The 21,738-nt window shown below is 65.5% G+C and overlaps 4 protein-coding genes across 4 annotated transcripts; 3 read left to right on the top strand and 1 right to left on the bottom strand.

Moving 5' to 3' along the window:
* Positions 1-1,467: 1,467 nt before the first annotated feature.
* Positions 1,468-2,142, bottom strand: CLDN25 (claudin 25). The gene has a single exon (XM_086476984.1). The coding sequence runs from the start codon at positions 2,140-2,142 to the stop codon at positions 1,468-1,470; it is 675 nt and encodes a 224-aa protein (XP_086333110.1).
* Positions 2,143-4,324: 2,182 nt separating this feature from the next.
* Positions 4,325-6,328, top strand: LOC104348218 (G protein-activated inward rectifier potassium channel 4-like). The gene is made up of 3 exons (XM_086476763.1): positions 4,325-4,498; positions 4,606-5,812; positions 6,027-6,328. Exons 1-3 carry the CDS (start codon positions 4,325-4,327, stop codon positions 6,326-6,328), a joined length of 1,683 nt encoding a protein of 560 aa, XP_086332889.1.
* Positions 6,329-8,448: 2,120 nt separating this feature from the next.
* On the top strand, positions 8,449-18,505 carry UBE4A (ubiquitination factor E4A). Its single transcript, XM_086476799.1, is given in 20 exon segments — positions 8,449-8,575; positions 8,672-8,848; positions 9,027-9,139; positions 9,578-9,638; positions 9,641-9,729; positions 9,832-9,991; positions 10,168-10,370; positions 10,595-10,786; positions 11,678-12,011; positions 12,242-12,368; positions 13,307-13,614; positions 14,180-14,312; positions 15,013-15,200; positions 15,583-15,683; positions 15,818-15,931; positions 16,219-16,393; positions 16,511-16,691; positions 17,127-17,274; positions 17,518-17,675; positions 17,829-18,505. Coding segments are annotated over 20 exon segments (3,228 nt in total). The 3' UTR covers positions 17,968-18,505.
* A 286-nt stretch (positions 18,506-18,791) lies between these two features.
* ATP5MG (ATP synthase membrane subunit g) lies at positions 18,792-19,491 on the top strand. Its single transcript, XM_086476934.1, has 3 exons — positions 18,792-18,872; positions 18,959-19,119; positions 19,307-19,491. Exons 1-3 carry the CDS (start codon positions 18,809-18,811, stop codon positions 19,403-19,405), a joined length of 324 nt encoding a protein of 107 aa, XP_086333060.1. The 5' UTR covers positions 18,792-18,808; the 3' UTR covers positions 19,406-19,491.
* The last annotated feature ends 2,247 nt before the right edge of the window (positions 19,492-21,738 follow it).

The raw sequence follows: 21,738 nt of genomic DNA, 5'->3' as shown, positions 1-21,738 counted from the left end.
AAGAGCACAGGTCGGTGCCTGGTGGTGTTTGGACGGGGCTGGAAGCGGGGAGCATCCTGAAGCTGGCAACCTCTGCCCAGTGCCTTGTCCTCCCGTTGCCTGGGGATGTGGGTGAGGAGTTACAGCCAAAACACACCCCCTGGGCTTTCAGGGTTGCCCAGACCTCTCCAGGGCAGCTAACAGCAGGTGCCGCTTGTCCGAAAGCAGCTGGCCGGCCAAGAACACCTCCCTCCTGGCCCCTCTGGTGTTCCTCCCTGGGTTTCTCGAGGGAGGACCGAGCACCCGCCTCTCCCCTCTTAACCCTCTGCACGGCCGGCTGGGCGATGACCACCCGCCTGGGGATAATCTCTTCCCTCCCTCCCTGCCCACCCGCAGCCGAGCAAAGTGCAGGTTTCAAAAGGCGACTTTCGGAGGAAAGCGGACTTTGCCTCCCCCAGGAATGCCGCTGCCGGCTGGGGGCTTCCTTGGGTCCGGTCACGCGCCCGCGGCTCTTGGCCTGCGGGGATTAAACCAGCCGTGAACCCGGTGTTCAAGCGGCGCTGCGGCCGCGGGCCGGCTCGTTGTCAGGGCTCCGGGCGTTAATCCAGCCTGACGCTCCGCACCGTTGGTCGCACGGAGGCGCGCAAGGAGGCTTTGTGTTCACGGCTGAGTCGCGAAAATGTGGAAGAAGCGGTGGAGGAGACCCACAAAACACCGCTCTTACCCCTCGCGCACAGGCAAACGGCGCAGTGGAGGTGCTCTCTGCGCGCAGGTCTGTGGCACGCTCGCGGCTTTATCACCTCAGCTGCCGGAAGACGAGGCTACCGCAGGGGATGCGGCCGTGGCAGCCGGCCTTTGCAGCAGGAGCGGTCTCGGGTGCCACCTCGTCTCTCGTTTTTCCCACCCCGCCTTGTTTGCCACCCACCTTTCTCTCCTTTTTTTCACCCCAATTTTTTCTGGACAGATCAAAGCATCGCTGGAGCGGCAGCGCTGGCCCTTGCCGCTCCCGCCCTTCCTCCTCGCTCGTGCAGGCTGCAGCTGCACTTTCAGAGCACAGAAACAGGCTGCCGACAACCGCGATAATTTATTGCGAATACATCAGAGCGATACGGTCGTGCAGGGAATGAGCCGCTGCCCCGGGGCGTGGCCGCTGGCCACGACAGACTTGGCTACGGGGGCTCGCGGGGGATGCTACACGCAGCGCCGCCAGCAAGGGACTCTGCCACGCGTGTCACCACGGGCACAACGTGCTGCCTGCTCCTCTGCCTCTGCCTCGCTGCCTTCCCACGCTCGCTCGGCTGCGGGGGAAGCTGCTGCTCCTTAAAAAGGAAAAAGCGAAGCGGACACACGAGAAGGAAAAAAAAGTCTGCGGGGCTGCCATAGGAATTAGCGAATCATCCTGTAAAACGCGCAGGAGCCGTCCCTGCGGCACCCGCGAAGAGCCGGGGGGGTGGGGGGGGGGGGGGGCGGTGCAGGGCACTAGAGTCCCTAGATGACCAGGTCTGCGTTTTCGGGGTGCGGGTGGTGGCCACCGGCCGGGCCCTGCGTGGTGGCAGGCTGGGGGCAGGCAGGGGCCGGCGGCGTCGCCGTCCTCGTGGAGCGGGCGCTGCAGGCGAGGAGCAGCCCACCGGCGGCGAGGAAGGCTCCGGCGAACCACCCCAGGAAGGTGGCCTCGCCAAATTCCCACCGGGGGACGATGTCGGGGACGGTGTCATCCCAGAAGTCGAGGACGGTGTTGTAGGCGACCCAGGAGACCGGCGCCAAGGTGGCCATCCCCGCCGTGCCGAAAGCCGCTCCCCCGGCGAGCAGGAGCCGCCGCTTGCGCCCGGGTTTGTCCTCGCAGGCTCTCCAGCCCTCCAGCCCCGGGGCGGCCAGGAGGCACCCCAGCAGCCCCAGCCCGTTGGAGAGGCACATCAGGAGGCGGGAGACGCGCAGCTCGGGGGGCAGCGCCAGGAAGGAGCCGTGGGCTCGGCACTCGACCGCCCCCTCCTCCCGGGCGATGCAGACCTGCCAGAGCCCCATGGTCCAGACCTCCAGCTCGTTCAGGTCCAAGTTGAGGCTCTTCCAGAGGGGCACGAAGGTGGTGACGCAGGAGGAGACCCACCCGAGGAGGGCCAGCAGCGTCCCCCCCGCCTGCGCCTTCGCCCGCCAGCTCCCGGCCATGCTAACGCCGCCCCGCAACCTGCGCGCCGGCCGAGATAAGCCGGCCTGGGCGGCGGCCGCGGGCATTAACGCTTGTGGAGCAGCGTCCGCCCCACTGCCGGCCACGTCTGGCACCCGGGGGAGCGCGTTCGAGCCCGTTCCTCCAACGCTGGGGTGTGGCCTCGGTCGTTTTCCAGCCGATGTCGGCTTTTCCAGGCTAAAAGGGAAGCGCGCCCGGCTCAGCAGGGAAAAGCCGGGTGCATCCCTGCCGTGACTCCAGCCGGCGTCCCGCCCGCTGCCTCACCGAGCCCAGGAGGGTTAAGCCAAAGCATGCAAATCCTCCGAGCCTCGGCCACCCCGAAGCGAGGGCCTTGGCAGGGAAAGTGCCTCTCGGCAGCGGCGGTTCCGGCCGCAGTGGGACGGAGAGGGGGTGCCGAGGCAGGACGCTGGCAGCAGAGAGCCGGTGTCAGGCTCTTCTCGGGAGGGTTTGAGGCATCGAGCCCCCATTCGGGCACTAGCTAAATGTGCAAAGGAGCCCTTGAGAGCTGCGTTGAGGATGGGGACGTCCGGGGGGTGGGTGAGCCTTTACCCGCTGCCAGCGGGTGGGCACTGAGCGGCCTGTCCTGCACCCAGCACCTCACCAGGGGACGCGGTTCTCGGTGCTGGACGTGAGCAAGCGCTTGCCTGGGAGCAGATACCCTGCCGCCAAAACAAAACAACGAGGGAAAAGGATGGGCCGCGCTGTCGGGAAAAATCCCAACTTTGTGCTGGCGCTCGGCTCCCATCCGCCCCTGCGCGTGTCCCCTCCGCAGGGTCCAGCTTGCGGCTTCATCTTCCCTGGGAGATTAGCGACTAATCTCTCCTTCATCTGCCATCTTTCTTATCCACGAGGATATCAGGGGCCAGGCTAGAAATTACCGAGGCCTGCCGCAACTGGGGGTCCAGCCCCAGTAAGCGTCAGGGTGGGGGGGTACACCTTCGCAGGGTGGGTCCCAAAAGGAGGGAGCGAGGGAAGACGGACTGCGTTCATCCTGGAGCACAGACTGGGCGGGAGAGGGGGGACGTTTTCCAGCCCTTTGTTGACGGCCCCGTCCCCAAGAGCATCAGCCCGAGGGTGAGAGCTGGGAAATCCGCCGGGAAACATGCTGGGAAACCCCTCCTGCTCCTTCCCCCGGGCGCCGGGGCGCCCGCTCCTTCCGATTAAATCGTCTCGAGGTAATTGTGCCTGTCATTGAGACAGATTAACGGGCGACCTTCTGCTGCTGGAGCAGGATTGGCGGCCGCCGCCGAGCTCCCCGTCCTTCCCTCCCACCGGCCACGGCGGCACAGCCCGGTGGAGGATTCCCATCCACGACTGGTGGGAAGATGCCCGGCGCCGGCGGCGGCCGGGGCGGAGCGGGAACCACCAGCCGGGAACAACGTCTGCCGGCCCGGCAGCCGCTCCGCCTGGACATGAGGTGGGTGCCCCCCTCGCCCAGGGGTCTGCGCGGGGCTGGGGGGGGCCGGGAGGTCGCTCCAGAGGGTGACGTCCTCCATCGCTGCGCCGAGGACGGCTGGTCCCGCCACTTTGCAGCTGCAGGGGATGCTCAGAGGAGGCAGCGCGCCCACGCTCCCCATCCCCATCCCCATCCCCATCCCGGCAGTTCGCCGCTCTCCGGGTTGCGTTTCCAGGAACGTGACCTCCCACCGCATCTCCCCATGGGGACCCGGCTGGACTCAGTCCATCCCGAGGAGCCCAGCTGGGGGGGGGGGGGGGGTCTGCACCTCTGTCACGGGCTGTCCTTCCTCCCACACCCGGGGGCCGCCCATTCCCACTGGGTGCTCGTCGCAGAGCCGGCGATTACGGCCGCGGCCTGGGAGAAGCGCGGAGCGCAGCCGGGGCCGCTCGCCTGGGGCCTGCCCGCTGCTGGGCTGCTCCCCGCCGGAGGCGGATGCCTCCTTCCCCGGCCCCTGCAATGCAATTATGGCCCCTAATGGGCTTAGCCATCTGGTGCCAGCCAGTAGCCGCCCTGGCACGGCTCTGTGCCTGGCACATGCGCTGCCGGGCAAGGGTGGCCCTGCCAGACCCTGGCCCGTGGGGGATGTGGAGAGGGGTGGGAGCCCTGCACCGCCCTCTGCCCCCAGAATAACACACGCACACACACCCCCCGCTTTGTGTCCCCTGTGGCAGGACCCGAGGCTGAGCCCCCGCCCCGGCACTGCCATGGTGCTCCCCTGCGCCGGCGGCGGCGGCGGCGGCAGCTGGCTGGTGCCCGAGGAGCCCCGCGGCCGCAGCAACTCCATCCCCCCGGCGCAGACCCCCACCGCCAAGCACATGCTGGCATACCTGCCCCGGCCGCCCACCGACACCAGCTGGTACGGCACCTTCCCCCAGAAGGTATGGCTCGCACCGGGGCTCTCAGGCATCCTTGATGCCGCCGGGCGGTCGTGGTGGTGGTGGTCTGGCGGCGATGTCTCACCGGCGGGCTCCTTTCCGCCCTGCAGCCTGAACTCCCGGCTGCCCCTGGGGCTCTGCCAGAGCACGACTGGCAGCAAACCAGCACCGCTGCTGCCGAGAGAAGCACCCTGATGCCAAACTACCCATCCCTGCCCTGCCGCCCCGGCGTCGTCCCCAGCGAGCCGTCCCTCCCGTCAAGCCACGGCAGCGTGGCTGCCCAGCGCCATCCGGGAGATCTGTCCCGGTGCCCGCCGGCCGCCCCGCGGGAGACAGGCACCCACTGGTACCCGCTGCACGCGCTGAGCGTGCCCAACCTCCCCGCCTCAGCGCGCAGCAGGACCCCCGTCCGCGGCAGCTATGCCGCCGCCGCCACTGCCGCCGTCTCCACCCCGGAGGGGCTGCAGGGCCGGCGCCGCAAGCTGCTGGAGGAGGACAGCCCCGTGGTCCAGGCTGGCAAGCGGCAGCGGCAGCGCTACGTGACGAAGGTGGGCAAGTGCCAGGTGAACCTGGGCAACATCCAGGAGAAGAAGCGGTTCCTCTCGGACATCTTCACCACCATCGTGGACCTCAAGTACCGCTGGTTCCTCTTTGTCTTCATGATGTGCTACATCGTCACCTGGGTGGTCTTCGGCACCGTCTACTTCTTCGACGCCTGGGTGCGGGGCGACGTCCGGCACCGGGGCGATCCCGAGTGGCCGGCGTGCATCGAGAACATCGACGGCTTCGTCTCCGCCCTGCTCTTCTCGGTGGAAAGCCAGCGGACCATCGGCTACGGCTCCCGGATGGTGACGGCCAACTGCGCCGAGGGCGTCATCCTGCTGATGGCGCAGTCCATCGTCGGCTCCATGATCGACGCCCTGATGGTGGGCTGCATGTTCGTCAAGATCTCCCGGCCCAAAAAGCGCGCCCAGACCCTCATCTTCAGCAAGAACTGCGTCGTCTCCCGCCGGGACGAGAAGCTCTGCCTCATGTTCCGCGTGGGGGACCTGCGGGAGAGCCACATGGTGGACGCCAAGATCCGGGCCAAGCTGATCAAGTCCCGGCAGACGGCCGAGGGGGAGTTCATCCCCCTGGAGCAGTCGGAGCTGAACCTGGGCTACGACACCGGGGAGGACCGCCTGTTCCTGGTGGAGCCCCAGATCATCTGCCACGTCATCGACCGCCGCAGCCCCTTCTGGGACATGTCGGCCGAGTCGCTGCGCCGGGAGCAGTTCGAAATCATCATCATCCTCGAAGGCATTGTGGAAGCCACAGGTGAGGGGGCCGAGGGGAGGGAGGTGAGGGGGCCCGAGGGGAGGGAGGTGAGGGGGTCCCGCAGGTGCCAGGCGAGCCTGGGCTCGGGGGCCAGCGTCCCAGCAAGAGACACCTGGGGCCGGCGATGGGTGACCCGGGGCTGGGAGCCCCGCCACGGGGCAGCGGGAGGGTCGTCGCGTCCGCCGCTCTGCCCGCCGGCCTCGTCTCGCCGCAGGAATGACGTGCCAAGCCCGCACCTCGTACACGGAGGACGAGATCCTCTGGGGGTACCGCTTCGAGCCCTGCATGTCGCTGGAGAAAGGCGCCTTCCGCGTGGACTACAGCCGCTTCGAGATGACCTTCGAGGTGCAGACGCCGGCGGCCAGCGCCAAGGAGCTGCAGGAGCTGAAGGAGCTGGAGCAGCAGGAGCACTCGACCCTCAGCCTCTGCTGGGACCACCTCCTCCTGCAGCCCTGCGCCCCGCCGGGCGCCGCGGCCGGCCCGGACGCCCTCGCCCCCACGCCGACAGTGCCATAGCCCACCCGCCCCTCGCCCCCGGCCGCAGCGGCGAGGTGATGTCTCCTGCGGCGAGACCCACGCGAGGGGGTGGGGGGGTGTGTGGTGTGTGTGATTAAAGGCGTTGATTAAAAAAAGCCCACGGGACCAACCTGCCAGTGTGTGTTTTGTGTGCTCGGGGTGGGGGGGTGATGTTGGGAGGGGGGTGTGTGATTTGCTCCCACCCCCACAGGTGTGTGGCCCCCCCCCCCCCCCCCAACGCGTGGCCTCAAGGCCCATGGACCCAGACGTTGCCCCACGACACCCCCAAACTGCCCCACACATTGCCCTGGGGCACTTCCCCCCCCCCCCCCCGCCCAAAAAAATGTCGCGTCCGGCCGGTGCTGCCCGAGGCTGGGAGACAGTTTAATAGAATTAAAATAATTAAATTAAATTAATTACATTAATAGAATTAAATTAATAGCATTAGGCTGGTCGGTATCCGTTCCTGTGCGGGGGTCCACGGGGGGGGGGGGGCACCCGAGGGTGGCCTCACCCGGGGTGGGTTGGGGGGGGGGGGGGGGGGGGGGGGGGGTGTCCCGCCCATCGCTCCCGCCCACCCCACCGATCACCGGTGTCGCTGCCCGGCTGCCGCTCCGCCGCGGAGGGGGGGGGGGGGGTGTGGGGGGTGTGGGGTGGGGTCCCGCCGGAGCGAGGAGGGGCTCGTCGAGGGGTCGCGGTGCCGGCGGCACCGGGGTGTCCGCGCGCCGGTGGACGGTGTCAGCCCCAAACGCCCCACAGCCCGCGGCAACAACGTCACCGAGCGGGACGTGACGTGGTTTATGTCTGTGTTAAAGAACAGGGTCAGTGCTGGGCCTGGCATCGCCCCCCGCCCCCCCCTCACCGCCCCCCCCCCCCCCCCCCCGCCAAGTCAGGGCCATCGCTTGAGGTTAAGGGTCGTGCCCAACCCCCCCCCCCCCCCCCCCAAACACGGGGGCGTCACAGCCCGTTTCTCCAGCCCCACGCATTGTCCCCAGACACTCCACACAGCACCCCCCCCCCCCCCCCGCCTGACCCACAGTTTGCCCCCTCCCATCACACACACACAAACACACCCTCCCCCCCCCCCCCCCAGCCCCACATTTTGCCACAGCACAGACACCCCCCCCACCCCCCCCCGCAGCACCAGGCCCCCCCGTGTGTGTGTGTGTGTGTGTGTGTGTAGATAGATAGATAGATAGCTATAGATATAGATCTATCTATAGATAGATCTATAGATAGATATATATATAGATCTATCTATGTATCTCGGGTCCCCAGTGAGGCGGTAGCGTTGTGGTAGCCCCACCAAAACCCTATAGAGCCACTGTTTGCCGCCCCCCCCCCCCCCCCCCCCCCAAGAGGAAAATAAAAAAGACACAAGAAAAAAAAAAAAAAAAAAAAAAAACACCCCACAAACCCACTAAAAAAAAAAAAAAAAAAAACCCAAAAAAAAAAACCACACCACAAAATACCACCCCCCCCCAAAACTTGAAACCAAAAAAGGGGTTTTTTTAGTGCCTTTATGCAACTGCAAACAGGTAATTATTCATGCAAATCACAAGCTGCATATTAATAATCTCATCAGCATAACAATTAGCATATTAACCACATAATTTACATATCATTAATATGCAAACGGCATGTCCTGGCTCCGGTAACACCGGCCAGCGGGGCCACAGGGCACGGCCGGCGCTGCCCCGCACGCCAGCAGCCTCGGCCGGGCCTGGGGCCTCCGTCCCGGTGTCCCCGTGTCCCACCGTCCCGGTGTCCCCACGTCCCGGTGTCCCCAGGGACCTCCCGCCGCCAGGGGCCGCTGCCGCCCGCTCTCCTCCCGCCCCCCCCCCCCCCCCTCCGGGCTCCTCCTCAAAAGCGCCCGCCTCCCCGCCGCCCCGCTTCCGGCGCACGGCGGTGACGTCTATCGCGGCGCGCCCGCCCCCCTCGCCCCCAGTGACGCGCGGCGCTCTCCGGCGGCGGAGGTCAGCGCACCGGGCCCGGTGAGCGCCCCGCAGCGCGGCCGCGGGTCGGGGCCCGGGGGCAGCGCGGCCCGGCGGGCCGGGGCCCTGACGGCGGCTCTCCCCGCAGCCCCGCCGCCCCCCCGCATGGCGCGGCGCTGAGGGGCGATGACCGACCAGGAGAACAACAACAGCATCTCCAGCAACCCCTTCGCCGCCCTCTTCGGCTCCGTGGCCGACGCCAAGCACTTCGCCGCCGTCCAAAAGCAGCAGCAGCAGCTGCGGCAGCTGCGAGGTGCGGGGGCGGGCGGCGGGGCGGCCGCCGACGGGCGGGCGGGCGGCGGCGGCGGCGGCTCGCCGGGCGGGCCGCTGAAGGGGCCGCGTTTTGCAGGCGAGGAGAGCTCCGTCAGCCACGATGACTCCGACAACAGCGTCTCCGAGAGCCTGGACGAGTGCGACTACTCGGTGGCCGAGATCAGCCGCTCGTTCCGCTCGCAGCGGGAGCTCTGCGAGCAGCTCAACATCAACCACATGATCCAGAGGATCTTCCTCATCACCCTCGACAACAGTGAGCGCTGGGAACGCGCCGCCTTCTGCTGAGGGGCGGGAGGGGATAGGGAAGCCCGCGGCGCCAGCGGGTCTCGCCGCATCCCCCCCGAAATCGGAGGGGAGCGCTGGGAGCGGGGGGGGGGGACACGTGCCCGCCGGTTCCGCCGCCTGCCTGGGTGAAACTCTGCGTTTTTCAGGCGACCCCAGCATGAAGAGCGGGAACGGGATCCCGGCGCGCTGCGTCTACCTGGAAGAAATGGCCGCGGACCTGGACGACCAGGACTGGCTGGACATGGACAACGTCGAGCAGGTGGGGCCGTTCCACCCGCTGCAGCCGCAGGGGTTCTTGGGGTGCGGCGCCGAGTAGGGTTTAGGATTTGGCGCCTGGAGGCGGCAGGAGTTCGCGGGGGGCAGGGAGGGGAACACACCGGGCCCGGATGGGGCGTAAGGGGAGGTGCGGGGGGCGGCCGCAGGAGGCAAACGCTGCGCTGCGACGAGCCGTCTGTGATGCGCGTGCTCAGCTTGGTCTGCAGGCGCAGGGGTGATTTTTGGGGTGGGGTTTCCAGCATAAACAGCTGCCATCGGGCCTCGTGGGAAGCTGTTTGGTTAGCCGAGGAGCAGCCCGAGGGCTCTCGGCATAGCGCCCTGCTACTGAACGAGGGGCGGAGCGGGCTCCTCCGGGCAGAAGTCGCTTCGCTGGCGGTGACCCGGGCCGTTTGACGTCCCGCTTCTCCCTGCTGGTGCCTAGGCCCTGTTCGCCCGCCTGCTGCTGCAGGAGCCCGGGAGCCACCTGATCCACATGACCTCGGCCGGTCGCAGAACCTCTCCGCCGACCGCGACGCCGGGGAGAGGCAGATTCTGCGCTACCTCTACGCCTGTTTCCAGAGGGCGAGGGAAGAGGTGGGCAGGGCCTCCTGAGGAAGAGGGCGGCTTTGTCGCCCAGCTTCCCGGGCCGAGGCGACCCGGCTGAGGTCCCGACGGTGCCTCGTTCCCCTGGCGCAGATAACCAAGGTCCCCGAGAACCTGCTGCCCTTTGCCGTGCGCTGCCGGAACCTGACGGTGTCAAACGCTCGCACTGTCCTCCTCACCCCGGAGATCTACGTCAACCAGAACGTGTACGAGCAGCTGGTGGACCTGATGCTGGAGGCGCTGAGAGGGGCGCGTAAGTCCGGCTGCGGGCCTCGCGCCGCGAGGCTGCCCTTCGCGTCCCGGAGCCGCGGGCAGCCTGGCTCCCCTGGCGCTGAAAGGGAGGGCCGTGCTCGGGCCGTGGCGCCTGCCCACGTGCCGGGGTTCGGCCACTCGCTGCAGCGCGAGCGACAGCCTTGCTTCCCCTGCTAGACTTTGAGGACGTGACCGAGTTTCTGGAGGAGGTCGTAGAAGCCTTAACGATGGACGAGGAGGTGCGGACGTTCGGGGAGGTCATGGTCCCGGTGTTTGATATCCTCTCGGGCAGGGTTAAGGACCTGGAGCTCTGCCAGATCCTGCTGTACACGCACCTCGACGTGCTCCTCTACTTCACGAAGCAGAAGGACATAGCGAAGGTGGGTGCCTCGGCCCGATCGGGAGCTCCTGGCGGGTGCTGTGTGCAGGGGCGCGTTTACGGCACCCGGTCTGAGGTCCAGCCGGCAGTGCGGCACCGCCTCGTGGGCACCCACGCACCCCCTTCCTCCTTCCCAATACCCTGCCCCAGACCCGTAAGCGCGGGCTGTTTTTTTTTTTACTGGGATTTCATACAGCTGTCGGCGCGTCCCGCTATGCTCCCCAGGTTTTTGCAGGCTACATCCAGCCCAAGGACCCCGGCAACGGGCAGATGTACCAGAAGACTTTGCTGGGCGCCATTTTAAACATCTCCTGCTTGTTAAAGACCCCCGGCGTGGTGGAGAACCACGGCTACTTCCTGAATCCAGCCCGATCCAGCCCGCAAGAGATCAAAGTGCAGGAATCCAACATCCACCAGGTGGGCTGTGCCGCTTCCCCTTGCGTTGTGGTGGCCTCCGAGGGTCGAAGAGCCGAGGCCCGGGCTCAGGTTCCGCCACCGGCTCTGGCCGGTGACGAAGCAAGTCACAAAACCGTTTTGGGTTCTGCAGCTGAGGCGCGCCAACGGTTTTGCCCGCTTGCCTGGGCGGTTGTAACCCAAGTCTCCGTGTCGAGCGAGCCCTGGATTATCGAAGCGGTTGTCTGAGCGCTGGGGAGGGGGCAGGGTGGCGCTCGTGGGACGGGCAGCGGCACCGTAACTGGAGGCGCTACGCGGCACCGGTCTGCCTTGGGCGGTGCCGTCACCGGGGAATAGTTTCAGCGCCTGCCCTGCGGTTGAGACACTAGCTGACCCCCCGGCTGGGAAAGTGAGAGGCGACGTTCCCTCTCTGTCACGATGAAAGTAAACAGCTTCCTTCCTCGGGGGAGCGGTGCTAGGAGGGCTGTCAGGAATGTTCCAGAAGGAAGGAAGCGTCAGCACGCAGGGTATAAGCGCGGGGGTGAAGACAGGCACAGAGGTGGCCTCGGAGAGGGGCTTTCCCCCTCACGCATGCTTTCAGGGTCGTTGGTGCTGCCAAAAGCCTGTCGAGAATTTGGGGTGTACTCCCCGCGGACACAGCTTGCTCTCGACTGTGCTTTTTGAGTCCGTCCCTGATTGATTGTTTTTGGCTGCTGGTCCCGGGATTTGACCCGCTTGTAAGGCGCTGGGTGGTCGCTAGAGGCCTCCTGGCCACGACCGACCGTGGAAGCCCTGCCCTTGGGAGCGGGATGCCGTCTGGAGCTGGGGGGGGGCTCCGGGAGCGTCGATGACAGGAGAGGCAAGGGAGGGACGCGGCCAACGGCACCCTTAGCCCCGCCCTGTTCCCCCTAACAGTTCATGGCCCAGTTCCACGAGAAGATCTACCAGACGCTGAAGAACCTGCTGCAGTTGTCTCCAGAGACGAAGCACAGGATTCTCTCCTGGCTGGGAAACTGTCTCCACGCGAACGCGGGCCGCACCAAAATCTGGGCTAACCAGATGCCGGAGATCTTCTTCCAGATGTACGCCTCGGATGCCTTCTTCCTCAACCTGGGAGCCGCCCTCCTGAGGCTGTGCCAGCCCTTCTGCAAGCCCAAATCTCCGAGGCTGCTAACCTTCAACCCTACCTACTGTGCCCTGAAGGAGCTGAACGAGGAGGAGAGGAGGAGTAAGAACGTACACATGAAAGGTACGCCCGAACCTCGGGGAGCCAGGGGATGAGAAAGGGGACCTCCGCAGGTCCTCGCCTCTCCCAGCAGCGCGCCCTCAACGCCCGCGTCCCAGTGCAGGGAGAGGAGCGAGGGGAGAGCCGAGCACAAGTAGCGCCGCCAGCAGCCGTTTTTGGAGTCTTTAGCAGGGGCTCCCTCGAGCCCTCTCCGCCCCAGCGCTGACCTGACGCAGAGGCACTTTTCCTTCCAGGGCTGGAGAAAGAAACGTGCTTGATACCCGCGCTGAGCGAGCGAGAGCCGGAGTTTGCCAGCAGCTACAACCTGGTGACGGAGAACCTGGTGCTCACGCAGTACACCCTTCACTTGGGGTTTCACAGGTAACCGCGCTCGGTCGCCCCCGGGGCTGCTCTCCGCCCGTGCGCGGCCACGTGAACGGTTTGCCAGTGCTCGGGAAACAGAGCCCGAGCACCTTTCGCCACCCGCCTCGGCTGATGCTTGAGCCTCAGGCTGAGGGATTTCAGAAAGGATTTTGTCCGCTGTTGTTCGCAGTCACCGCGAGCGGCCTTGGGGCCTCCGTGGTGTTTACAGAGCCGCAACAGGCGAGTGCAGGGTGCCCGTGGGTCGCTTGGTTCCTCCCTTTCCTTGGGGGAACGGGCCGCTGGCGTCTCGCTTCTCCACTAGAAAGCATCTCGGTGGCAGAGCACCTGCCCGCCCTGAGCTCCCTGAACCGCCCTGGTAAAGGGGATCGTACGCGAGGCAGAAACACGAGGTGGCCACCCATTCCCAGGAGAGGGCCTTCTGGACAGCAGAACGCCCTGTTTTTCTGTGCTTCCCTCTGCAAATCGTTGCCTGGAGACCGTGAGGTCACGGCTGATCCGTGCGCCGTCCCCTTCTGGTTGATTCTCTAAATATAGAAATCGATAAAAAAAAGTTACACAGGCGGCTCGTTGCTGGGAAACTGAAAACGTCACCTTGCAGGCAGCCCTCGGGCTGGCCGGATCCCTGACCGTGGTAACCCGGGGGGGCCCACAGCTGTGCCGGCTCGCCATCCGTGCCCCGGCGGGGGGCTTCGCGGCAGCCCTCGTCTGTCCAGACCGCTCTGCGGCTCCTTGGCGGGGTCTGGTACCCTCCCGAGGCCTGGCTTGCGTTTCTCTGAGGGCTTCCCGCAGCTGGCACCCCAGGCCGGTCGTCCACACGAAATGCTTTGAACTCGGACGCGCAGGGCTCTTATCCTCACGAGCAGCCTGGCTCGTGTATCGCTTCGGCAGCACGTGCGTCCCGTCTCATCTCCTCCCCTACCGTGTTTTCCGGGCAGGTTGCACGACCAGATGGTAAAGATCAACCAAAGCCTTCACCGCCTGCAAGTCGCGTGGCGAGAAGCTCAGCAGAGCTCCAGCCCCGCTGCCGACGGCCTCAGGGAGCAGTTCGAGCGCCTGATGACCATCTATCTCTCCACCAAGGCGGCGATGACGGAGCCGCAGATGCTGCAGAACTGCCTGAACCTGCAGGTGTCCATGGCGGTCCTGCTGGTGCAGCTGGCCATGGGGAACAGCGGGACGGAGCCGCTGGAGCTGAGCTTCCCGCTCCCGGCAGTGGAGAACAGCGCGTTGGCCTACGTGCCAGGTGAAGCCGCTTGTCCCGCCGGCGGTCGGTCTGTGCGGCCACCGCCGCTCGCCGCCCGAGCCTGGAGCCGCTCGCAGGGTCGTTCCACGTACGCGGCCGATTCCCTGAGGAACGTCCCCTTCGCTGACGTGCCGAAGGGGCGTCCCGCCTTTGAAAAGAGGGGTCCCTGAGCGTGCCGGGAGGCGTAGGGGGGGTCGGCCACACCTTCACGCTGTCCGCAGCGAGATCAGGAACTCCCAAGAAAGCTCGCCCTCTGGACAGTGGTTTGTGTTCTCTGGAGGTTCTCTCCCCGTGGGTTTGTCGGCGTAGCGGTGCGTACGATCAGTGGACAGCCCTGGGTTTCACCCTGGAGGCGACCCGACTTTGGACAGAGGTGAAGCGAATCCTGCGCGTTACTGCTTTCGTCAGGCCGGGCATCCTCCACGGCTGCCACGTTCTGATACAGCTAGCTGGTGCTCGAAACCTTAGTCAGATTTGGGGCGATGAGAGGGGCGTAGACAGGAGGCTAGAACGGGGCAAAACGAGCTGCCCGAGGAGGAGGAGCTCACGTGCCGTCTCTTCGCAGAGTTCTTTGCCGATAACTTGGGCGACTTCTTCATTTTCCTGCGGCGTTTCGCCGATGACATCTTGGAGACTTCCGCCGACTCTCTGGAGCACATCCTTCACTTTGTCACTGTCTTCATGGGTGACGTGGAGAGGTACGTACGGCCCCGGGCGGGAGCCCTGCAGAGCACCCAGCAGGGAACAAGCGAGTGGAAACGCTCAGAGATGTCTCGAGGCTCGGGCTGTAGAGCCACGAGTGGGTTGGTCTCCTGGGAAGAGCGAAACCCTGCCCGCAGGACGGGGGCTTCGCGCCAGGCGCAAAGCGGGTTGGGTGTCGGAAGGCTCGTTCGGCCGCACGACGCGGCTAGAGACACTTTGGCGCCAGCTGAAGGGAGCTATTGGGATTGATCTGCTCGGAGTATCTCCGTGAAGCCTGCTGCGGGACCGAGCGCGGGACGGAATCGAGCAGTTGCGTCGATCGTCCTGATAGGCAGTTGCCGCGCACGCCACACGTCCGCTGTTCCTTCGTTTGTACGTGTGCGCGCAAGCACAGCGAACGCGCGGCGGCGGCAGGCGAGACGGGGATCCCAGCCGTCGGCCCCGCTGGCTGGCCCTCGGCTGGCCCCGGGAGGGCGAGGCTGTCGTTCTTCCTGGTCCTCCGGCCTCTCCGCCCGAGATGTAGCCGCAGGCATGGGGTGCGCACCTCCGCCCCGGTGGTGAGAGGGAGCTGCTGGGCACCAGCGTGAGCTCTGCCGATGGGCGCTCCTGCACAGATGGGAGTGGTTCCCGAGCGGCTCGGTCCCTGCTCCTGGCCCTCATGCCCTGCTGGGGTTTGCTTTGTGTTTTCTCCTGCAGGATGAAGAATCCTCACCTGCGAGCCAAGCTGGCAGAGGTGCTGGAAGCTGTGATGCCTCACTTAGATCAGGCCCAGAACCCGCTCGTCTCCAGCGTATTTCATCGCAAGCGAGTGTTCTGCTCTTATCAAAACGCTGCCCATCTGGCCGAGGCGCTTATCAAGGTCTTTGTGGATATCGAGTTTACCGGTGAGCACGCAAGGGGAAGAGTTGTGTCGTCCTCCTCCGGGGTTTGGGGTGCGCCAGTGGAAACGAACGGGTCTCTTTTTGTGCTGCGTGAAGCTGCTCGGCCGTGTCAGGCGGACGGCGTCCCAGCGAGGCGTCGGGCTTTCCAAACCTCTGGCTCGCGCAGAGCCGCGTACCTAGAAGGGATACCCTCCGGGGCCGAAGCTTTTCGGCTCGGCACTGCTTCCGGCGGGTCCTCTGCTGACGTGGGATCGGTTCTGCTGCTTTGAAATCGGTGACCTGTGCGGGAGCAGGGTTTTGTTTGACACAAGCCGTGGAAAGGAACTGGCAGCCCCTGCCCGCCCCCGCTGCCTGCTGGAAACGCTCTTGCTTTGCTCGTGTCTAGGTGACCCGCACCAGTTCGAACAGAAGTTTAACTACCGCCGCCCCATGTATCCCATCCTGAGGTACATGTGGGGCACGGATTCGTACCGGCAGAGCATAAAGGTGAGGCGAGGGGGCGTGTGTGTCAGCCTCTGTGTGTGTGTATGTGTGTACAGCTCCGTGTGGGGCGCCCGGACCTGCGTCCCGCTGTCGGGACCTGCATCCCGCGGCACTCACCGTGCTCACGTTCCTTGCAGGCGCTGGCTGATTACGCCTCCGAGAACCTGGAGGCAATGAACCCCCCTCTTTTCTTGCGCTTCCTTAATTTGCTCATGAACGACGCCATTTTCCTGTTGGATGAAGCCATACAGGTAGGGCACGTGGGCGATGGGTCTCGCTCTCTCGAGGCTGGCCGGGCGCAGCGCTGTCCTCCCGTCCCCAGAGCACTAGCGGCTTGCTCCGGTCCTGGCCGCCGAATCCGTGCAGTAGATACTTGCAGGGGGCGAATGCAGGCTGGTGAAGGGGCGGAGGGCGAGGGGCGGCGGGGTCTGGGACCCTCTCCGGCCTCCCCTTGGCCTTGGGAGGCGGGTCAGAACGAAGAGGAGCCTCCCCTTTACCTGCCTGTTGTCCCAGACGCTTCCCTGCCGTGTCTTTGCAGTACCTCAGCAAGATTAAAGTTCAGCAGATCGAGAAGGACCGCGGGGAGTGGGACAGCCTGTCCCCGGAGGCTCGCCGCGAGAAGGAGTCGAGCCTGCAGATGTTCGGCCAGCTGGCGCGCTTCCACAACATCATGTCCAACGAAACCATCGGCACTCTGGCCTTCCTGACCTCAGGTAGGGCGAGCAGCCCCTCCGGAGAAGGGCCCTGCCTGGGAGCGGGCTGGGCTTCAGGGTGGCCGGAGCAGGACGGGGTCACTGTGGAGCTGAGCGAGCTGTTGGCTTCTGTTCCAGAAATCAAGTCCCTGTTCGTGCATCCCTTCCTTGCTGAGCGCATCATCTCCATGCTCAACTACTTCCTGCAACACCTGGTCGGGCCCAAAATGGGCGCTCTGAAAGTCAAGGATTTCAGCGAGTTCGATTTCAAGCCACAGCAGCTCGTCTCTGACATCTGCACCATCTACCTCAACCTCGGGTAGGCGGCGAGGCAGAGCCGGCTTGTGGGGTGGCCGGAGGCACCCGGGAGGGAGCCATCCCGCGGTCATCGTGCCTAGCAGAGCCCCGTGGCCCGCCCTGTCGCAGGGCAGGAGCCTCCCCTGACAGAATCGCTCTGTGTGCTTTCCGCCGTCCTCGGTGGGCCCTTTTAGCAAGTGTCCCGTGCTGTTCTGCAGCTGTTGGCACGGGAATTCCCCGGGGTGGTTGGCTGCAGCCCAGCGAGCAGGGGTGGAAGTTAAGCACTGTCACGGGCGTGTTGGTACCGCGGGTCGCTCTGGAGAGGCCCCGGGGGAAACGCTTTGTTACGGTCAAGCTTTTCTCCAGCTCAGAGTCCTCTGCTGTTGCGGGGACCGGGTGTTGCAGCCCGCTAAATGAGGGTTCTTACACCTTCGCTCTCTTCTAACTTGCGGTCCAGGGATGAGGAAAACTTCTGTGCCACGGTGCCCAAGGACGGCCGCTCCTACTCGCCGACGCTCTTTGCCCAGACCGTTCGGGTTCTGAAGAAAATCAACAAGCCTGGCAACATGATCGTGTCCTTCAGTAACCTGGCTGAGAGGATCAAGGTGAGAACCGGAGTGACTTTCAGCACGCAGGAAAAGGCAGAGCTGGTTCCTGGCGTCCTGTTCCATCTGTGTGTTGCCGCATCCTTGGTGCGGAGCTGGATTTCTGGGAGTGGGGCTTCCTCTGAGGCTCGGGCGGGGCAGCGGGGAGGGCTCCCTGCCAGTGCTTCAGACACGAGTCAGGAGCAAACCTGGTTTTAGAAGAACCGGGAGACTGGGCCTCTGAAAGGCACATGTGCCCACCAGTCTCTTGCAGACCGCCAGCAGCAGGAGGAGGAGACGTACGCGGACGCCTGCGATGAGTTCCTGGATCCCATTATGAGCACTCTGATGTCGGACCCTGTGATACTGCCCTCCTCCCGCGTCACCGTGGACCGCTCAACTATAGCCCGGCATCTCCTCAGGTACGCACCGCAGGCCTCGTACCTCGGCGCTTTTGCGGGATCAGTTTCACTTATCCAGTGGCTCTTCCTGGCCATTGTTCCTCCTCTTTTTTTTTTTTTTTATTTCTAGCACCGGCACCATCCAAATAATCTCCTCGATGCTTTGTCTTTCAGTGACCAGACGGATCCTTTCAATCGGAGCCCCCTCACTATGGACCAGATCAGACCAAACACGGAGCTCAAAGAGAAGATCCAGCGGTGGCTGGCGGAGAGGAAAAAGCAGAAGGAGGAGCTGGAGGACACGCTGAACTGAAAAAAAAAAACCCAGGATCTCATCCCTAGACCTACAATCCCGGGCGCGATCGCTGCCTTGCAGGGGGCAGCAGCCGGAGCTCCGCGGCGTCTGTGCGACTCGCCACCTTAATCATCAAGACCGCAATTAGCGCATTGCCACCGCCTCCTAGGACCTTCCCTTCCATCCCTCGTTCTGTCTCTTCCTTCCAAGACTTACTCTTTAATACTAAGACTTTCCACTGCAGTACAGCTTTGAGCCTCTGCCTCGGGTGAGGACCGCAGCCTCTCCTGCGTGGCCACGTGCCCCGGCCCCCTCTCTTACTCGGGCCGTGCGTTGGCACTGTTCTTTTTCAGCGGCACCAAAAGCCTCCCTCTGTTGCGTGGCTGCGTTTAAGCTCTGTAACGTGAAAGCGGTGCCTGCGCGCCCACGGCTGCTCCCAGGGTTCGGCGCGGGGACGGGCTGGAGGGCGACGGTTTTGTACGTGACGGGCTTTCTCTTCTAGAAGAGGGCTGGGAAGGGCGAGGCGTTGGAAATTAAAGTCAGAGGTGATCTTGCAGCTACCGGGAGCAGTAGAACAGCCGGACGCGAGTGGCTCAGCGGGTTCAGCCCCGCCGTGCGAGGGGCCCGGCCCGGGTCTCGAACCCGCGGCTCCGGCGGCGCGGGGCAGCGCGCCGCGCCCCGCCCCGCGCAGGCGGCCCGGGGTCCTGTCTGCGGGCTGCCCGCGGCAGGCGCCTGCCGGGAGCGCGGGGGGGCGGGGCGGGCGCGCAGGCGCGGCGCGGGCAGCCGTGGCGGCGGGGTCCTGGCGGCGGCGGCAGCGGCGGCGGCGGCGGGGTGACATTCAGCCGGTGCCCGCAGCAGCATGGCGCAGGCCGCGCAGAGGCTGGCGCAGCGCATCGCCACCCAAGGGCCGCAGCTCCTCAGCGGTGAGCGGCGGGAGGGACGGCGGGAGGGACTGGCCCGGGGAGGCCGCGCCGGTGGGAAAACGCCTTTCGATTCCTTCTCCCGGCAGCCGCCGTGGCGTACTCGAAGCCGCGCTTGGCCACGTTCTGGTACTACGCCAAGGTGGAGCTGGCCCCGCCGACCCCCGCCGAGATTCCCCGGGCCATCGACGGCATAAAGGGCTTGGTCAGGAGCTTCCAGACCGGCCGGCTGGCGCAGCTCACCGTCAGGGTAACGGCGGGCCGGGCGGGAGCGAGGGGTGGCGGCGTCCTCGCCTCCTCGTTCTCTCCCTGAACGCTCGGCTGGCGAACGGGCTGGCGGCCCGGTCGGTCCTCCGCGGGGCCTGGACGCAGGAGCGAGGGAGGCGGCCGTCCCGGGAGCCGGCGGCCTCACCGGTGGCGGCTTTTCTTTCTTTCAGGAGGCGCTGAGGAACGGGCTGGTGGCCACGGAGGTGCTGATGTGGTTTTACATCGGGGAGATCATAGGCAAGGGCGGCGTGATCGGGTACAACGTCTGAAGGCTGGTCCACGGCGATGCCGTCGTCCTCGGTGCCGGGGTCCCGCGTCTGTAACGGGGTCTGTCACAATAAAGCCAGGAACCGGTGTCGAGCTGTCGTGGTCTTTTGGGACGGGTGGGGGGTGAGCCCGGCCCCGGCCCGGTGCGGAGGGGCAGCCAGCCAGCCGCCTGAAGGGGCCAGTCCCCTGGGACGGCCCCAGAGCTGGTTCAGCGCCGCCACTGCTCGTTACCGCGCCCGGGCTCGTTCTTTGGGCGACGGCTGCGGCGCTCAGGGGACCCCAGGAGCCCCAGGGTCGCGCTGGGAGCGCGCATGCTCTCCTTTGTTTCCGACTGTTTCACGTCAGCTCCCGGGGACCGCTTTATTGATGCCGTCAGAGCCTGTCTGCCCTGGCTCGTGCCGTAGGGTACGTCGCGCTGTGCCACGCGGTTCTGCTGCTTTGGGGTGCGGCGCGTTGAGCAGGAGCCCGTGAAGGTAAGCGGAGCTTTCCCGTACACGTCAGCTCGGTTCGCTGCCGGCCGGAGGCGCGAGCCGTCCGGAAACCCCCCAGCTCGCTCCTTTTCACCCCGCTGTGGTGGAGGCGCACCCACAAACCCAGCGCGGCCCCTGCACCCTGGCGTGTTTTCAGAGAACGGTTTGTAGACGGAGCTCTCGGAAGCCAGCGCTCCCGCTAGGGCAGGACCTCACCGGCCTTATTGCCTTAGAAGATGGTTCCCAGCCAGCGCCGCTTCTTGTCGATACTGGCATCGTACCGGCCGCTCCTTTGCTGCTCCGGGCCCTGTGTTTGGCTCCCTGGCGCACCCACAGCCCCCAGTTTGGCCGCCCCGAGTGACCCAGACAGTGCTGGGGCGGCTGCGCCAGCAGCACAGCAATTCCTGTTCTCCCTGCAGCACAGCGGGCCTGCTCCACGCTTCGTCCCGGCGAGAAGCCCCCTCGGACCCCTGACAGGCGGCGCAGGTGAGCTCACGCGCTTCGCATTTGGTGGCTGGAAGGTTATCAGTGGTATCGATGGAAAGATTTGCCTATTTTGTGAACCAGAAGGGTTCCCGACCCAGCAGCTCTGGGTCACAGCTGGCAAAGGCCAAGACGGCCCCGAAAACTGCCCCTCCCTGGAAGCTCTTCGCTCCTCTTTTCCCAAACCCATTGCCTGGCAGGCAGATACCGGTAAGGGGAGCCCACCGGGCCCCTCCGTAGGGGTCTGCAGTGCATATTCCCTAGTGAGGGACAGACAGACTGCTCACACGAGGGATTTAAGGTGTGATGCTGGTTTGCAGAAGGGTTCTGGACCCACGAGAATCTCCCTGACAGCCAGCCTGCCTGACCTGGCTCAAAGGCCTGCTCGCCCCCTGCGACTTGTCCCTACCTGTGCGTGCTGCTAGCAAGGGATGGGCGCTCATAGGCACTCGGGCGCAGCTTGCACAGCAGCGCCGGGGCTGGCAGACCCGCTTCCTTGGGAGGACTGGCTTAAACTCGACTAGGAAAAACATCCCTTGCTCCTTAGAGAGACAGAAGCCATCTAATTTTAGTTTTCCGCCCCCCTGGAAGTCCTCACAAGAAGCTACCCTCACCCCGCTCCCCCAGCAGAACCCCGGCAGCATATCAAGTGTGCAGCGTCTGTGAACCCGGTGGAAGTTTTCTGTCCTCTTTAACATCACAGACACTGTTTGGGTGCTGCTGCTGGGGGCGAACAGCCGTTCTCTCCTCCACCATCACTCTCCCCTCCTCAGCAGATGGGCTTCCAAGGAAATGGGCGATTTACGGTTCCCTGTTCCCCAGGCGGAGGGGGTTTGTAACTGGTACTCGTGTGTTCGCAGTGGTGTTTTTCTGCGGGAATACAGCGGGCACTTGTTGGCCGTTAACCCCCTTCTTGCTGCACTGTACAAGATGGAGGAGGCGACCCTGCGGCGGGACACCGGGGACCAGAGCGAGCTGCCGGCCTGGCGCCATCGCCTCCTTCCCGGAGGTGGCACCGGGCGGGACCCCGGCGCGGGGGGCGCAGGTAGGAGGTGGACGGGGCGGCGGAGGGGAAGGGCTGACCCCAGCTCACGGTACCTCAGTGCCGCCACCTCCTCGCACCTACCTGGGTGGCTGCTTGCCGCCCCCCAGACAGCGAGCCGGGCTGCCCCGCTTTCCCGGGCGGGCCCCGAGCCCCGCGTCGGCCCGGACGGAGTCCCTGCGGGGGGGGGGCGGGTGCCCTGTCAGGGGCCGGCGCGGTCCCGTTGTCGGGCGGCCCTGGGAGGCCAGGCCCGGCCCGGCCCCGCCCGGCCCGCTCCGCCGCCCTCCCGCCTCAGCGCCGGCCCCGCGCCCTGCCTGCGCGCCGCCGGTATGCGGAGCGC

Source organism: Leptosomus discolor, chromosome 22 (assembly GCF_034619465.1).
Source record: "Leptosomus discolor isolate bLepDis1 chromosome 22, bLepDis1.hap2, whole genome shotgun sequence".
Taxonomy (NCBI): domain Eukaryota; kingdom Metazoa; phylum Chordata; class Aves; order Leptosomiformes; family Leptosomidae; genus Leptosomus; species Leptosomus discolor.
Note: the sequence above shows the minus strand (reverse complement) of the source record. Positions and strands in the feature narration are given on the sequence as shown.

Excerpts from the sequence above, each read along its gene's own strand:
- ATP5MG (XM_086476934.1), top strand. The coding sequence starts at position 18,809 with ATGGCGCAGGCCGCGCAGAGGCTGGCGCAGCGCATCGCCACCCAAGGG. Across the intron at positions 18,873-18,958 it reads AGGGCCGCAGCTCCTCAGCG|CCGCCGTGGCGTACTCGAAG; the intron begins GTGAGCGGCGGG and ends TTCTCCCGGCAG. Across the intron at positions 19,120-19,306 it reads TGGCGCAGCTCACCGTCAGG|GAGGCGCTGAGGAACGGGCT; the intron begins GTAACGGCGGGC and ends TCTTTCTTTCAG.
- CLDN25 (XM_086476984.1), bottom strand. The coding sequence starts at position 2,142 with ATGGCCGGGAGCTGGCGGGCGAAGGCGCAGGCGGGGGGGACGCTGCTG.
- LOC104348218 (XM_086476763.1), top strand. The coding sequence starts at position 4,325 with ATGGTGCTCCCCTGCGCCGGCGGCGGCGGCGGCGGCAGCTGGCTGGTG. Across the intron at positions 4,499-4,605 it reads ACGGCACCTTCCCCCAGAAG|CCTGAACTCCCGGCTGCCCC; the intron begins GTATGGCTCGCA and ends TCCGCCCTGCAG. Across the intron at positions 5,813-6,026 it reads AGGCATTGTGGAAGCCACAG|GAATGACGTGCCAAGCCCGC; the intron begins GTGAGGGGGCCG and ends GTCTCGCCGCAG.